General features: G+C 41.3%; 2 protein-coding genes across 3 annotated transcripts; one reads left to right on the forward strand and one right to left on the reverse strand.

The window, feature by feature from the left end:
- Positions 1-7,616, forward strand: ca6 (carbonic anhydrase VI). 2 transcript variants are annotated; one of them, XM_078254817.1, is made up of 10 exons: positions 1-153; positions 712-891; positions 1,454-1,602; positions 2,327-2,422; positions 5,722-5,788; positions 5,865-6,022; positions 6,201-6,327; positions 6,457-6,540; positions 6,625-6,657; positions 6,762-7,616. In XM_078254817.1, exons 1-10 carry the CDS (start codon positions 63-65, stop codon positions 7,394-7,396), a joined length of 1,620 nt encoding a protein of 539 aa, XP_078110943.1. In that variant the 5' UTR covers positions 1-62; the 3' UTR covers positions 7,397-7,616. The 2 variants fall into 2 exon arrangements, with proteins under 2 accessions (XP_078110943.1, XP_078110944.1); XM_078254818.1 differs by having other exon boundaries at positions 66-153; positions 694-891.
- Positions 7,257-15,122, reverse strand: slc2a5 (solute carrier family 2 member 5). Its single transcript, XM_078254819.1, has 11 exons — positions 15,078-15,122; positions 14,852-14,950; positions 14,576-14,736; positions 14,359-14,483; positions 12,966-13,118; positions 12,537-12,850; positions 12,231-12,341; positions 12,043-12,144; positions 10,881-10,956; positions 10,512-10,639; positions 7,257-8,107 (listed from the first exon to the last, which is right to left on the reverse strand). The coding sequence occupies exons 1-11, from the start codon at positions 15,120-15,122 to the stop codon at positions 7,883-7,885; spliced, it is 1,539 nt and encodes a 512-aa protein (XP_078110945.1). The 3' UTR covers positions 7,257-7,882.
- Between the last annotated feature and the right edge of the window lie 2,053 nt (positions 15,123-17,175).

Here is a 17,175-nt window from a genome sequence, read left to right on the forward strand (position 1 = left end):
AATGTGGAGAGAAAACCTCTGTGAGGTGTCAGTACCCTGCGTGAAGGAGAAGAGGCACAGCGATGGTGTTCTTCTCGGTGTTTGCCTCCGCTGTTTTAGTCTGTGTTGTCAGTGATGGGATTCCTCCTGATGGAATACACTGGACATACACAGGTAGGCTTTTTTTCATTTAAAGAATGTAGAATGATCATTTTAAAATCAACCCCTAATTTACCACTTATTTACAAAAGTGACAGAACTGAACTGGATTTAAAGGTGATTGATGCGTAAAACGCGCGTGACAACATATCCAATGCGTATTTGTTTTGGTAGAAGAATCTGCCCTATTATTATTATTATTATTATTATTATTATTATTATTATTATTATGTGTTTCTAAACATTAACCCGAGGCACTTGGTAGCTATGTTTTCTGGGTGGCGCGCGCTGCATTGGTCAAATACCTCGGACAACCACATGTTGTGAGACATTATTAGATGTACACAGCACGGGAGTGAGTAGGTACTACATAATTTGGGGGTGAATACAATTGAGGAAATGCACATCATCTGTCACAATATCCAGTTGAACAAGTTATTTGCATGTGGTGCTTGCCCAACAACGTGACGTATTTAGGCCCACATACACAAGGTGTGCACTCCCTAAATAATTTCTTTCGGGGTGATTTTTACAATGTAATTATAGTTTTCGGAGTTTGACTTCTTCCCACAGAGGGAGCTTTGGACCAGATGCACTGGCCAACCCAGTACCCTTCATGTGGCGGTAAGAAGCAGTCCCCAATAGACATCCAGCGGCGCAGCGTGAGACACAACCCAGATATGTTGCAACTGGAACTCAGCGGATATGATGCTCAGAGAGGAAATTTCCTCATGTCCAACAACGGACACTCTGGTAAGCCAGTATGACAAACATTATATTTCTCACCCTCAATATTAGCTCACTGTTAAAGGAGCTATGAACCACACTTTATGTGACTGCATTTTAATGCCAAGAATTTAAAATGTTTGAAAGTTTATTTTCTTCTTTTTAGTCAGCCATTGATTTTTATTCATTTCTTTATGGTGTTAAACTCAGTTTTTAAACCTTTTTCGAATTGTGTAAAACCATTACAGTCATCAATTCTGCACATTTTCCCCAAGCAGAGCACCAGTATTGTTGCATGGCATTGGTTAGATTTGAAAAGTTTGGCTGCATTACTTCTTATCAATAATATAACTTTGATGAATAATGATTACAGCCTTTATGTCCACTGTGGTAGATTATATAACTCAAACAAGTATTAAGAAATAAATGGAAGCCAATGGCTGCCTCGAATTCAGGAAATACATTTCAAAAGCTGAAACTCAACAGCAGTTATGTACAGTATCCGTAATTTGTATGCTGACTCTTTTGTTTTTTTTGTTTGTTGATAAAACACTCTGAAAATGATGGGGTTTTTTTACGTTTCCATCAGTTCAAATCGACCTGCCTCCCACTATGGTGATCACCAAGGGCCTTCCAGGGAAATACACAGCTGTCCAGATGCACCTGCACTGGGGCGGCTGGGACCTGGAGGCCAGTGGGGCGGAGCACACTGTAGACGGCATCCGTTACATGGCAGAGGTTGGCTTGAAAAAAGTTTGAAAGTTTGAAAATGAGAGTTTGGCTTGAAAAAGAAAGACAGGGTATAAACTATCAACAAGCTGGTTGAGCTAGTGCACCACTGTAGTGATGACAGGCCTTTAATGCACAATTCAGACATCCTCTATTCATAAAAGCCTGCACTTATTCAAACAGAGACCTGTGCAGCTATTAAATGCATATATAAACATAAATTACAACAAAGCACAGAAACTGCATTTGTACAAACATCATTACACTGCCTCAGTGCACTTCTACAGTGTAGAACAACTAACATATTATCAATGTATATAATGTCAGGGTTACATCCATGTGGAAACCAGAACTGCCTACATCTTTTAATTTGAAAACTAATACTCACAGTCTTCTCTGAGTCCATTTCTGAGCCACCTACATGCACATTTATTTGACAGATGCCTTTATTTTTCTCCTGTATATTATTCTGTATGTAATATATTTCTTTGCTGCCTCTAAGTTAGCCTTAATTTGCTTGTATTTTTATTGAAAGTTAATTACAAGGACAAGGACTGCAAATTAGCATACGGCTATAAGTCCCACATACATTGCATCGGTTGCACTTTGGATGTAACAATGCCTATATGTATTGTCCCTGACAAATAAACTGATCAGTAGTATTAGCCTCATAGAAGGTCATTGGGCATGTTTTGGCACCTAACCTGTTTTGCATTACCATCTTGTCTTTCAGCTCCATGTTGTCCATTACAATTCTGACAAGTACAAGAGCTTTACTGAAGCCAGAGATAAGCCAGATGGTCTGGCAGTACTCGCCTTTTTCTATGATGTAAGTACACTGTTATCCCGAATGAGTTGACTTTACTAGAAATTTGCATTGAAACCTGTTGCCACCATTTAAGTTTTTACACAAGGTTACATTTAACAGGTCAAGTTGATGCAGTAGACAAATGAAGTTTACATTAGTAGTGATTACTAAACATCATTAGTAAACAGAAATCATTTTTTTCTGGTGTCATGTTGTCTAAAATAAACATGTTAAGTTAAACATACAAAGACACTTAAAGATGCAGTAGGTAAGACTTATAAAACTAACGTTCTGTAATATTTGCTGAAACTGACCCTATGTTCCAGTAGAACTATATGAAGCTGGTAGTTAAAAAAAACCTGGCTCCTCTGGCACCACCTACAGCCTGTAGTGCGATTTGCACAGCTCCCTGTTCAGATGCTCCAATGATGGGTGTCTAAAGCGAGAATTATACTGGACGCATCCAAGGTGGCGCGCGCCATCGTGACGTCAAAATGACGTAATATCCTGCCGGCGCACCCAATTTATGGCGCACGCCCAGCTGACTTTATCCACGTCTGCCTCAAGCAACTTGAATCTTATGAAGCGCCTCACATCAACACATGCTAACACGACACTTGCTGCTGCTGCTAACCCAACCCCAAGCCCAAATGCAGCTAGCGTGAGCTCCAGCGAAGGAGACGGAGCCACTCTGTTAAAACCAACAAGCAACGCTCGATTATTCTGTATATAGTGTTTTTATTCTTCAATCAGTTAATATAAACATCTTTGACGTTAAAGATGTTATAGAACGTAATAGTGTTATAGAACATAAAAAATAACGTCACAGTTACTTTGCTGAGTAACTAATTACTTTTACAATGTGGTAACTGAGTTACTAACTCAATTACTTTTTGGGAGAAGTAATTTGTAACTGTAACTAATTACTTTTTTATAGTGTTGACGAACTGACCGAAGAGCTGGTTAATTAACCCGACTCGTGTCACTGAACCGGGAGAATCGAGTGCCATACGTCAATGAACCGACTCACTCCTGTTTTCTTAATACATCCATGCATTCGTGCCGTTGTGTGTAGCTGGTATTCTTCTGCTAGACTTCTACTGTGTGTGTAGTAATCTAGCTCATTAACGCCTCCAGTGGAGTGGTGGTAGAATCAATCAGGAAATCGCCTAGACCGCGCTCCAGGCTACTGAACGAGACCGAATGTAACCGTGCAACCGGCCGCTCGAGTCTAATGTAATCAAGCGGTGTCTTGGTTCTCGGCAAGTTTGAGATATGAACCAAGTCTTGTTTCTGGTGCATCTTAGATGATTGTGTTCATGGCAATTCACACATTATCGATGGGGAAGTACATCACATACAAATACACGTCATGTTATCTTGGTAGTTATGTTAAGTTAAATGTTAGAGAAGTGAATGTTGCTACATGGTAGGTAGGCTGTCACGAGGAGACCGCGCACCAGGCTACTGAACGAGACCAAGGACCGTAACCGAGGGTACTGCATGAGTCTATGTAATCAAACGTGTGTCTAGGTTCTCTGCAAGTTTGAGTTATCAACCGATCCCAGAAGCCTTTATGTCTCGTGCATTTTAGAATTGTGTTCATGGAAATTCATAGGCTACATTACCAAGGGGAAAGTATTATATCGCATACAAATACACGTAATGTTATCTTAATGTGTTAATGTTAAGTTAAATGTTAGAAGTGAATATTGCTACATGGTAGTTACACGAGGAGACCGCGCACCAGGCTACCGAATGTAACCGTGGCCAGTGTGTGAGTCTAGTGTCGGTCAGTATGAGTGTGTAAATAGTATGTCGAGACCGAATGTAACAGAAACCGCTCGAGTCTAATGTAATCAAGCGGTGTCTGGCGGGGGAAGTAAACGCGCACGCGAACTGGTGACCGAATCTATTAACTTGGTAGGCTAACCTACGAACCGACTCGCGTTGAACCGACTCGCGTAAAAGAGTCGGTTGTCCCGTCACTACTTTTTTAAAGTAAGATGACCAACACTGGTTGGGAGTCGCACATGCGCAGTAGATAGGTAAGGACTACTACCCAGTTAGAAGGAAGTAAAGGCTGGACTACAATAGAGCTGTTTGGAGCAGTTTGTGAACAGTGGTTTCAGTTGGAGAAGGTAAGTGCCTTTGGGGTGGACTTTGGGCTTTCACTTTCTTTCACTTTGTAAATCTGTAACGTGCACAAAAAAGATATATAACACGATAAAGGAAAGGGAAAAAGCTAAAAAGCATTATATGAGCACTTTAACAGAACATTATTAACACACACTTTAACTACGACAGAAACCATTCAGAACATAATATTTTTCCCTTGAGCTTTTGCACCGCTTCAGCGCAGAACAGTTTAAAATGACCCTGCCCCTCCCATACATCTGCTTTGTCTGACCACAAAGTTGATCAACATCCTACACAGGATACCAGCACTATTTTTGATAAATGATCCTCACTTCTGCTATGAGTTTACAAAAAAGTCTTTGTAGTAGAAAATGATACACTCCAAATGCCCTTTGAAGCGTATGATACTTTTTTTTTTTGGTCATCCTGCTGGGTAAAGGCTCTATGAAGTGTTCATTTACAAGCCGACATATTGAATGAGTGCTTGTTTCCAGAGGAATGCTCTGGCTCTTTGACAGTCAGCGGCTCTCAACTGCAAGGGGTCATCGCTGCAGCAACGCCACCGCTGGCATCCGCTGTAACAGCAGCACAGAGTGGCAGAGAGTTATTGCTATTTGGACAAACTCATTTAGCAACAAATGATTCAGATTCACTCGCAAGGAAGTTTAAAGGAGGATTCTGTTTAATTACATCTGGGAACTCAGCAACAAAACACCAGCAGTCAGATTATCAGACGTATGTAATGTATTCTGAAAGGAGAACATAGGTGAAGGCATACATTAAAAACATCCATTACAGTTTACAGACCGACATTCTGGTTCAACTTTGATCTTTTGTGTCCAACAAACTGTTTTCAACACAGGGATTAACAGGGGAATTTTAAGGACAGCTTATGTGCACTCACTTTTACCTATTAACTCCAAATACAGGATTTGAGAAAATCTGACTAAGTTTCTCGCCCTGTCAGACTTTTTTAGTGATGCTGCTGTGTTCCCACATTTAAAAAAATACTTCTGTGAATAGAATATTATCATAATATATAGATACAATGTCCCAACTCACGAAAACAACAAGGCTCAAGTTATAATAAACCAGAATAATCAAGTCCCCCTTACTATGCTTACACACACTGTTTTCCGTTTTCACTGAACATTTAAATTTCACCTTTGGTTTACTTTCAGGATGGGCATTTTGAGAACACATACTACAGTGATTTCATCTCCAACCTGGCCAAAATCAAATATGCAGGTACTTAATGCAAACACAAATTAACCGACCAACCTTAGTGTTTGAGTCTAATGTGATTTTGATGTGATCCTGACAGGTCAGAACATGAACATATCAAGCATTGATGTGCGCTCTATGCTCCCTGAGAACCTCAACCACTTCTTCAGATACCAGGGCTCCCTCACCACGCCACCCTGCTACGAGAGCATCCTCTGGACTGTGTTTGATACTCCCATCACTCTCTCACATAATCAGGTACAGCACACAGGAGAAAGCAAAAGAGTGTTTGTAATGTTACAGCTGATAGAAATAACTAAAACTTTCAATTATTCTGTCATGTATGGAACCAAACTGTCACCATGAGAAGGATATTGGCTCATTTTAAATATTATGTGGTGCAATGTCATAGCGTTCTCTTCTTTGTCGTGTTTAGATCAGGAAACTGGAGAGTACTCTGATGGACATGGACAACAAGACCCTGTGGAATGATTACCGTGTTGCTCAGCCTCTCAACAGTCGCGTGGTGGAGTCATCTTTCCTGCCGCGCTTAGGGAAAGGAAGTATGTTGCTTGTTGCGGCATTGCGATTACACAATAGAGCAATATCATTTATTTCTCAGAATTGACATGGGGCGCAACCGAGGCCTTAGTCTAATCCTTGTCATTTTCATTCTCCGTTTGTCTTTTCAGCATTTTGTCGGCAAGATGAGATTGAATCCAGGCTCCTGAAGATCGAGGGTCTAATAACATCTCTTGGAAAGCATATCACTTCAGGTGAGTCATAAAAACTGCTGAAGATGGCGGGATGTGAAATGAAAATGCCCATATTTACTCTTCTTTCTTACTTATTCCCTTAAGGTGGATTTCGCAATTCAGGGCCTTACAGACATGGTGAGTCATTGATTTCCTTCTGATTGAATTTGAGATCTAACTGGGATTTGTGACTGTGGATGATTAAAAGCAGATGCTGATTCTAGTTTTTCTGTTTTGCTCAGAACCTCATGGTCTGTTTCCTTTGATGCTCATCTTCCCGGAGAAAAATTCCGGAAGTTATGCTTTGGCCCGCCTCAGCCATCCCATGGAGCTGGACTCTTTCACAGTCTGCATGCATGTCTTGCCTCAGCTCGAGGGGGTCCACACCGTCATCTCCTACGCCAGTAACGGCAATGACAACGAGATGATGATATCCATTGGCGAGGACAGAGATGCGAGAGAGGTGGGCCTCTGGATTGGCAACGAGTTTGTCAACCTGCCGCACAACTTCAAGTCCCACGACTGGGCCAACTACTGCATCACCTGGTCGTCCCACACTGGAGGCGCGGAGCTGTGGATCAATGGCATGGTGGGGGAGCAGCGGTACCTGAAAAGCGGTTACACAATCAGCCCCGGCGGTGTGTTCATCCTGGGCAAAGACCAGGATGGATTACTGGGCATCTCCAACGCAGACGCCTTTGTGGGTAAGATGACTGATGTCAACATCTGGGACTATGTGCTGACCACAGCAGATATCCGGGACCAGATGTCATGTGAGACAAACAACACCGTGGTGGGAAATGTGTTCAGCTGGGGAACCACCAAACTCAGTCTGTTTGGAGGGGTGCAGCTGGACAGTCAGTACAGATGTTCTTGAAGAGGCTCAGCTGCTTCTGTTCACCAGTGCTTTCAAATGCTGCAGTAAACCAAAATATCAGTGCTAATGGTGGGGATTTTAAAATGTGTATGACACGTGGAATGAAGGATAAAATGTCTTTCAGGCACCTGTAATTCAATTTTTTACGAAACTGTATCTTATAGCTCCAGCCATGTATTGTATTCTTACCTTTGCATCGTCAATAAAGGCTTATAAGTGACTTGTTGGTTTGTTTAATGACTCAAGCACCAATTCACACCTCTATAAGGTGGCGTTGCAATGCTCAGAAGTTTCACTGTATTTTTTAGCTGGAATTGAATTGCACAAAGATCTTCGTCGCCTCAAACAAACTATATACAAAGGGATTCTGTAAAGGTTCTTGAAAGGTTGGTGAAATAGAAAATAGGCTAAATTAAGACATTCCCAGTCCATTACGATCCTCCCAAGAGTGAAGACTTCCTCTCCTCTGAATGCTCTCATTTGTCTTCAAAAGGCTGTGACCCTCACTGCATCCTCCAGGCTTTCTTTGCTCTCTTTCAGTGGCAGATCACCATCACCCAGTTTGATCTCCACGTTGTTCCTCTTGGCGAATATCTGGCAGATCTCCAGGAACGTCTTGTTTTTGGTCTCCGGGACCACCAGCCAGATGTAGATCAGTGTGACCAGACAGATGAAGGAAAAAATGATAAAGCTGTAGGAGCCCAGACCTCTCTGGAGGGAGGAGGAGGAAGAGGAAATGTGATTAGTGTGTCCCCATGATGAGACATCGTAAATATGTTAGCCAGAAACAGTTGCATGCTACTTTTGTTGGAATGCTCTTTTTGGTTTCTGTTACTCAAACAAATTCCTCAATGCTTTGTGGTTTGAAGAAGAAATATTGAGAGGAAATAAACATGATACAAGTATAATGGTGGCATTTATCTCTAAGATTACGCCACTCACTCCATTGTAAAAGACACAATGACAAAAGTGCTCCTAATAAACAGGCATTGATGCTACGTCTAGAACATAAAGACAGGGGGAAACAGCTCGCCTGACTCTGGACAAAGGTAACAAAATTGGCCAACCTGCACCATAAAGGTCAGCGATTAACATGTACTGTCCTATCTGTTTAATACGTGAAAAAATTAAAACAGAAGTAAAAAAGAGAACTTATAGTTATGTGCTAGATTGTTTTGTGGCTGGGAGCAGTGTACCTATAGTCTTCGCTGGTTTCCTGGCAAACTCATGGTGACGACAAGACTGTATCAATAGCCGCTTTCCTACCAAGTAGTTACAGGAACGTAGTTATAGGAAAAGTCCACTTCTAGACAGATCTACGAACTACTCTCCCTCAAAACCGTTTTTTCCGTTTGCATTCCCACTGGCCAAGTGGCCATAGGGACTGGTAGGAGGGGTAAGGGAGTGACGCAAGCACAGCAACGGTCTTTATAGCGTTAAAATCAGAAAACAAATACACCAAAAAAAGTATGAACTAAATACTAAATCTAATGTATATAGCTTATTTGTCATAATTTAAACAAGTCTCCTGAAGAGAAACGTATCTCTCTCTCCCCCGCCTCTGCCTGCTACGCTGTGGACGTGTGTGTGTGTGTGTGTGTGTGTGTGTGTGTGTGTGTGTGTGTGTGTGTGTGACTGTGTGTGTGTGTGTGTGTGTGACGGCCGGCGAGCCGCAGGACATGCTTGTGGAGTTTAACTCCGAAAAGACAGTTAACCACAGGTTCCCGTTAATCTTATGATGGACATGTGTTGTGATATTTAAACAAACGAACCGTCAACGCCGAAATAAAAGCCTCTTATTTACGAGACCGGTCTGAGAGACCTCCAGCTTACGGTGGGGTCTCTGAGCCAGCCATGGCCGAGCGACGAGCTAGCGGCCGGGGCAGGCGCCTGCTGGCTGTCGCCTCACTTCATGGAGCTTCTTAACTCCGAAAACTTTGAAGCAAGTTGTCAATTCGGCATCAATTTTCGCAAGTTTAAGTTTCAACAGTTAATTTCTCGCCTAAACTGTTTGTCAGAAGTGAAATTAGTGATGAATAAGATGGTGAAAATTGTTAAAATTGTCCCGTTGTTGGTCTGTCTGTACCGGAAACCCGACCCTCGTTCACCTAGGTTCATATCAAAGCCTGTCTACGTTATTAGAAATTATTTGGTTCATATGCTGAAAAGGGAAAAGACCCTGCCCTGAAGTAGGAGCTGAAAGAGTTATAGGAACTGCGGCCAGAGGGACTTCCAGTCGGAACAAAATGTTCCCAAAATGTTGAGCTGTTGTTTTAAGAATCATTGTTTTTCTCATTTTAAATATGTTTATTACTAATCAGTAATGGTGTATTTGTCTCCTTTTTGATTGGTTGTTGCAGTTGTACAGTACATACTGAAATAAAGTAAGTACAAATAAAGACTACATTGTCATATCACAGTCAGAATGTGACTTGAATTGCCTTGCTGTTTACACTTGAAAACATCTGTAACCAATTACATTTTGAAATACAGTTTTCAGCAAGAGAGGACATCCAATGCTGAGAGAGGCAGGATTAGCCCCACAATTCTTTGTTACTATTATGTACCTTTAGTTTTTTCCAGTTATTCCATAAAGTACTACAGACAAAATAAAAAATATACATCTATTGATACTACTACTGATTTTCATTCCTTCTTGTTTACATAAAAAAACTGGTATTATATAAAAAATAAATACCATCATGTGAAAGAATTTTACTATTTTCTTTAAAGAAAATATTGACTAGTGTGAAGTCACTTAAATTATTCAAACTGTAAAGATGAAAAGTTTATAATTTCTGTATTGGTGTTTGATGCTAGTGTTTTTACTCTGAGTGTGTTCTGAGTGACAGTGTGTGTTGTGTCAATAAGGATTTTCAAAGTGTTTGGATGCACTGAGCCTGTTTTGAGATGTGTGTTAAGAGTTGTGTGGCTTGGAATGAGTTTTGCAGGTGATATGAACTGTTTAGCTCAGGTGACTGTTGGTAATGCAGACTGTAGTTAGAGTTTTGCACACGTGGCTTCAGTTGTGACCACTGTCGTTTAGCCATCTAAAAAAACTGTAATAATCTTTAATTCCCCCAACGTTAGAGTTCTTAGGAACTGTGTAACTGACCTCTAGGAAGGGGAAGATGAGGCCAACAGTAAAGTTGGAGAGCCAGTGGACGGAGCCTGCGACCATGAAAGCAGCGGGCCTGGCCGACTGCCTGAACATCTCGGTGGTGACCACATAAGGAATAGGACCTGAAAAGCACAAATGTGGTTAACGACAACCCAAACACTTGAGACACATCGTTACTCTTCAGGGTCACAGGGATGATGCTCATGTCTCAGACAACTGAGTAGCAGATTTACAACGTACTGTATATCATTACATGTCTGGTCACATCTAAACAACACTTCAGCTAATGGAGCACCCTGTTATCTGTGTGTGTATGTGTGGGTGTGTGTGTGTGTAAATAACCACCAGCGGGGTCAGACTCACTGGGTCCTATGGCATGTCCTATGACGTAGATGATGACACAGGTGATGCTGATGTAGGGCATCCATGTCATGCTCTCCTGTCAACTCAAAGCTGCTGTTATCATTAACCATGTTGATGCTTTTCAAACAGCAAAAAATACGTAACAAAATCTTCTTAATGGCTGCATTGTGTGGGAAGACTTAAACCCAATGTACTGTTGAAAGTAAAGCATGTCTGAAGATGTTGGGTCCAGGTGAGATTACAGGGTTACAGGGGGCAGCACTGGTTTTGTGGTTGTCTAATGGTCGGTGTTTCTCAGACGTGGATGACTATGTTTTTATGTCTTGAAGTTCTCATGACCCCAGCAAATATAGACGTCAAGTCATCACATTCATTTTCCAGACCAAGCTCTAAATGTATAATAAATTAAAATTACAGTCCAGTAAAAAATTGTAGCGCAGTGACACATTTCCTGTTGTTTGGCTCTGTACCCCAGCACACTGGACCATGAGGTTAAAGTGCTGACTTTTAGCTTTAAAACAATCTTCTCTATGTCATGGTGACAGCTAATTCATAAAAAATTTCACCTTTTTGGCTCTTTTGCTATTCTAGCATACACTACTGTTTTCCCTATGATGTCCTCCCTGTCCTGTGGTAATACTCAGGTTGTGTTCACACTTTTCAGCATCGCCTGATCTCCACAAACACACCTGCACACCTGCTCCCAATTCCTTCATCAGCTCCCCAGTACATTTACCTGCCCCTTATGCCCCATACATGTTATGTCAAAGTTATAGTTTCCAACTTGTAAATGATGTTCATGTAAACATCCAAGTCGTAACTACGACTGTGAAATTAGTTAATAAGTTATATCCAACTTGGCACTTAATAATATGGAAGTAACTAAAAACCAGACAAATATAGTACAGTACATTATCTATCCTCATACGTTACACGCCCAAATTAAAACAAGTGATCAAAGCATAGAACATGTACATTAAAAATAATTTTTTTAAACGTTAAAATCACCACTCAGAGACTGATATCTACTGACTGAAGGCAAGTCCCCCCTAAGAAAGGTTGAGAAATTCTAACAGCAGATTGTTTTTGTATGCTGAACCACTAGAGGACAGCAGAGTGACATGTTGAGGGTGTGAGACAAACTGCAGCTTTCACATGGTACCTGGAAGGTGAGAGCGACAGTGAGCAGCACACAGGCTCCACAGCAGATCCCAAAGCCACAGAGCAGGAGCAGCCGTCGTCCCGAGGCTTCCACAATGAAGACCTGGTGAAAGAAATGAGCTGTTCCGAACTATTGTCTCCTTCTAATATGATCAAACAACAGATTGTTAGATATCAACAGGCACCTACAGCAGCCATGGTCATGAAGACATTCACTGCACCTGTTCCCACAGTAACATACTGGATGTCACTCTGCTTGACTCCTGCAGTGGCATATATGCTATCTGCATAGTAGTAGATCTGAGGAGGATGAGAGAAATGCATTATGTTTAAATAGTTAGCCAATAGTTGGAGAACAGAGGTAAATCATTAGCAGGAACAGTACTGTAATTGAAAATAACTGAACAGAAGAAATTGCTGTTTAAGCGATGCTCTCTGATCTGGTGTTATATCTGAAATAGAGTCAGAGTCAGGGACAAGAACAACCCGGCTCACAGCGTTGACCCCCGACAGCTGCTGGCCCATGTTCATGGCGATGATGGAGACCAGCTGCCAGCGAAGGGAGCGCTGGGACAGCAGGCTAAGCACAGAAAGTCGGCCATCGGCCCTCTCTGACTGGTCCTCCAGACGCATCTCTGACAGCTCTGCATCCACGTCGTTACTGCCACGCAGGCGCTGTAGCGCTTTCTTTGCTGTCTTTTCATCTCCTCTCTGGATGAGCATGTACCTGGGGCTCTCTGGGAAGAAGGGCAGCAGCAGGAGCTCTATCATGGCAGGGATACCAGTCAAACCCAGCATGAGGGTCCACCCTGGACACAGGGGGAGCACATCTTTTACCAATACCAACCTATAAAGCTCTCTCTTGAGTCTTCTAAAATCAGCTGTCAAGGATGTGCTTCAACATCTAACCAATGAAGGATGTACCTGTGCTGTTGCCCAGTATGTTTCTGATGCCCAGCACCTGTGCACTGAGGATGCCGATGGTGATGAAAAGCTGTGGTATGATGCCAAGGGCTCCCCTCAGGTTTTTGGGTGAGAGTTCTCCCAGATACATTGGCACCACGTTGGATGAGAGACCTGCAGATAGGGAACTTAAGATACATGAAAATGACGGTAACACTTTACTTTAAGGGGTGTGTACAAGACTGACATGACACCGTCATAACCATGAAATGACACATGTCATGAACATCGAGTCTTTAAGAATGTTTATGACTGTTGTTATTAAGTGTCATTCGGTAAATTATGACACTTTTAATGCAAAGGTAGCATTGTTTGAGATGTTTGTGTTATGACAACTTGACATTAAGCAAGACAATAAAACCTGTCATAAATATGTCATAGCAGGCCTGATGATCAAACTTAAAGAAACTAGTTAATTAAGTGGGTTGGGTTTTACATTGGATGTCATGAGACCATTATAATTGTGTCATCAATATTTTCCTTTTTGGAACAATTTGGACTTGTCATAAAGTTTGATTACACTGTCAAATGATTTTATAACGGAGTCATGAATAATTCCCTTGACTTCAAGTAAAGTGGAACCATTTGGACTTGTCATTAATATGTCATAAAAGTTAGATGACAGTGAATACAGTACCAAATTGATTTAATGTGTTTTGGAAAGATAACATTAGCTTTAATGTTAGGCTACTTGTTGCTAAAGTTACCGCTAACTGTAGTTAGCTGCCATTAGCTAGTCAGCTCGGTTAGCTTTACAGCTGACTCAGCCCCAGGGTTCAAGGAGCCAAACCCGGAAAGAAAACCATCTCGGTACTGTTTTCCCTGTCGTAAAACTGCGTTGAGTGAATGACACAAATATTATGGTCTCATGACAGCCAATGTATTAAACAACTACTTATGACAGTTTAATGTAGGCCTAATGTTAACACATAAAGCTAAATAGTTTCTTTAAGTTTGATAATTAGGTCTGCTCTGACATATTTATGTTGACATAACCTAGACAGGTTATGTTGTCTAGGTTAATGTCAAGTTGTCATAACAAAGACATTGACAGGTTATATTGTCTTGCTTAATGTCAAGCTGTCATAGCACAGATATTGTCTTGTTAATGTTAAGTTGTCATAACACAAACATCTCAAACAATGCTAACGTTGCATTAAGTGTCATAATTTAGAATGACACTTAATAACAACAGTCATAAACATTCATTAAGACTTCTTCATGTTCATGACCGGTGTCATCATGTCATGGTTATGACAGTGTCATGTCAATCTTATGCACACCCCATCAAATAAAGTGTTACCAAAATGACTCTTATACATTTTTATTACTTTAAGAGTTGAACATATCTGACCTGCGCAGATGCCCACTATGAACCTAGCCACAATGATGATCTCATAGGTCTTGGCAATCTCACTGACTCCCATCATTACAGCAGGGACGATGGAGAAGATGTTGTTGAAGAGTAGGGTGCCCTTCCTGTCCCAAGGTAGATGCATTTAAAGTTGATGTTAAATGTTAAACAAACAAGTAAACTGTTTTAATAGTGCATGATACATTTGACATATTACCTCCCTAATTTGTTGACCAGAGGGGCCACCATCAGAGAGCCGAAGAAGCCTCCTAGTGGGTACATGGACACAGAAAGAGACCACAGCAGAGTTAGGAGGTTCTCCTCCATCGGACTGCCATAACGCTCCATGTAGGTGGTATTATAGAACTGCTGCATGAACTAAAGAGAGCAGGAGAATACTGATAGAAACACATCATCATATACAGTATAAGTGACACCTGCCTCTATATCACTGTGTGTGACAGTTAAGCTTATGTTTCTTTGCTTGGGTTACCGGTGATGGAGAGTTGATCACAGCCACATTGTAACCATACTGGAATGATGAACCAAATGCCGATATGAGCGTTGCCAACACCAGGACCACAGTTAATCTCTGTCGGGGGACATCAGCGCACCAGGTGAAGTCTCATGATTACACATACATTTGCACACTGTCACAGAACAGACAAAGCAAACACTGATGTGATGGTGGTGATAATCACACCTGGTGTGTAACTCACCCCTCTCCTCACCGCAGGCTTTCCCCATTCCTCATTCTCTGCCATGACTGTGTTTGGACACTCTTTCAGCAGTAACAGCAGCACACTTTGTTGTTACTGCACCACTGCATTCTGCTTGCCCTTTGGACAAGATCAGAGAGCGTAGCAGTGGTTTACGGCTTGGCTTCAGTTATCATTTTCGTGTTGCTGACGTTGCCCTCTGGTTCAGGAAATTTTGTATGCAACACACTCAAGATATTAAATGCTGACCTGGGCTGAATGCTGATATCTGATGCTTTTATTGCACTGCACCTTCAACTAAGAACTGAATTGATTAAATGTACAGCTGTCATAATGGAGTTATGTTATCATCAAAATTATAAACCACATAAGCGTCTTTATTATTTACTTACCTGCAGGCTGGATTACAGGAGAGGTGCTTTTACATGACGACACACCGCTGATCACTGACAATTGGCAAAGACTTCAGTATAGATCATTATTGAGCCTTGGGTCCGACTGCTTTTATAGGGATGATTGTGTGAGTGCAGAATGGTGTATACAGTGTACAGTGTAATATATATACAGCATACAGTATAATATGGAATGATTATAATAATTTAAAACAACACTAACATCTTAAATTTGATTATTTCAGGTCAACATACAAAAATCACCAATCACTTGTACAATTTGAAGTATTTATCTGTTCTCACGCTAAATACAGTTCATCTCCCACTGATTACTGAATAGATATGTTTTCTGCAGAAACTCCACAGCTACCAATCGTTTTTTATGTTTACTTTGTCTTCAATTTGTCATGTGCTGCAATGCCTCTTATCTCTAAAGGTGAGTCTGTTTATTATCACAACGGCCAGTTTGTTTGCTCTGAAAGCTGGATTTTGGTTATTTGCTTTAGGGATGCCTAACTGCAAAAAAAACAGGGTGCTGGTGGGAAATATGAACTTATTTATATATTAACTAAATGTATATTGTGCTTATATAGACTGTGAAAACAGCTTTTTAACGGAGAAGTATTTCAATCATCAGAAATAACATATATTATATCCAGTTCTTTTATCCAACAGTTTAGGGCCAAATAAAAGTTTATGTGCAGTGGTTGCAATATTAGCATTTAACAGTTGAGGGAGCTAATGTTGTGGTTGGTTGCATCTCAACATTCAAAGAAGGAGAAGAAAGACATGTCACATATAAGTAGATTTATACTGTCACTTTAATATCACTAATATATAATATCTTACTGCCTAATTATTCACAAATCTGGGAACCAACCATTAACCTCTCTCCTAATGTGTCTATTGTTTCTGATGTGTGACAAATAATACAACTAACATGTTCCTCTCCAAATGCTCAACACACATTTATTGCAGGTACTCTATGGACAATAGATAAGAATAAGTTTCCTAACAGTTCTTACCCCTCCAAAATCATCTTCCCTGAAAAGAAAGTACCTTCTAACAAGTGATGAGTGCAGGTATATTCATTTATTTAATTTTTATGCTGTTGCAGCTCTGAACTATGGCCCATTACGTTTGGTGGAGAGTGTGTTTGATTATTGGCTCTAAGTGTTAGGCGGTTCAAAGCCAGCACACAGAGAAAACAACCACGGACTCAGAGTGTAGATAAACAAAAGTGATTTTAATGAAAGTTCAGTTCATCAAGTAACGAAAAAATGAAAATACTAAATAGGTCGGCTCCGGCGGGCAGGCAGGGGAATATCCAAACGAGGTGGTGGAAAACTGGAGGTGAAAGAGCTGGAGACACGGAACGCCACAGCAGCAGGTTGAGTGGTGTGGGTCTGAGCGGAGCAAAAATAAAGCACGCTAGCAGGAGCAAGCGATAATAACAAGGAAACAAAACAAACGCGTTAGCTAACTGCAACTTGGGAGCCTAGTTACCGCACTGGTAGGTGCAACGACCTGGCGCCGACGGAGAGCCATGCCCAGGAATAAATACTGCCAGGTTGATAGTTGAATTAGATGCAGCTGCGCAGGTAAGAATCAGTGGAAGCGCCCGCAGCTGTGCGGAGAGGTAGATCTTCCAGCCACGCCCCTTGACCTACTTTCAGGCGAGTCTACCATACACACCGGCAGACACC

This window comes from Sander vitreus, chromosome 7, assembly GCF_031162955.1.
Source record: "Sander vitreus isolate 19-12246 chromosome 7, sanVit1, whole genome shotgun sequence".
Lineage (NCBI taxonomy): Eukaryota > Metazoa > Chordata > Actinopteri > Perciformes > Percidae > Sander > Sander vitreus.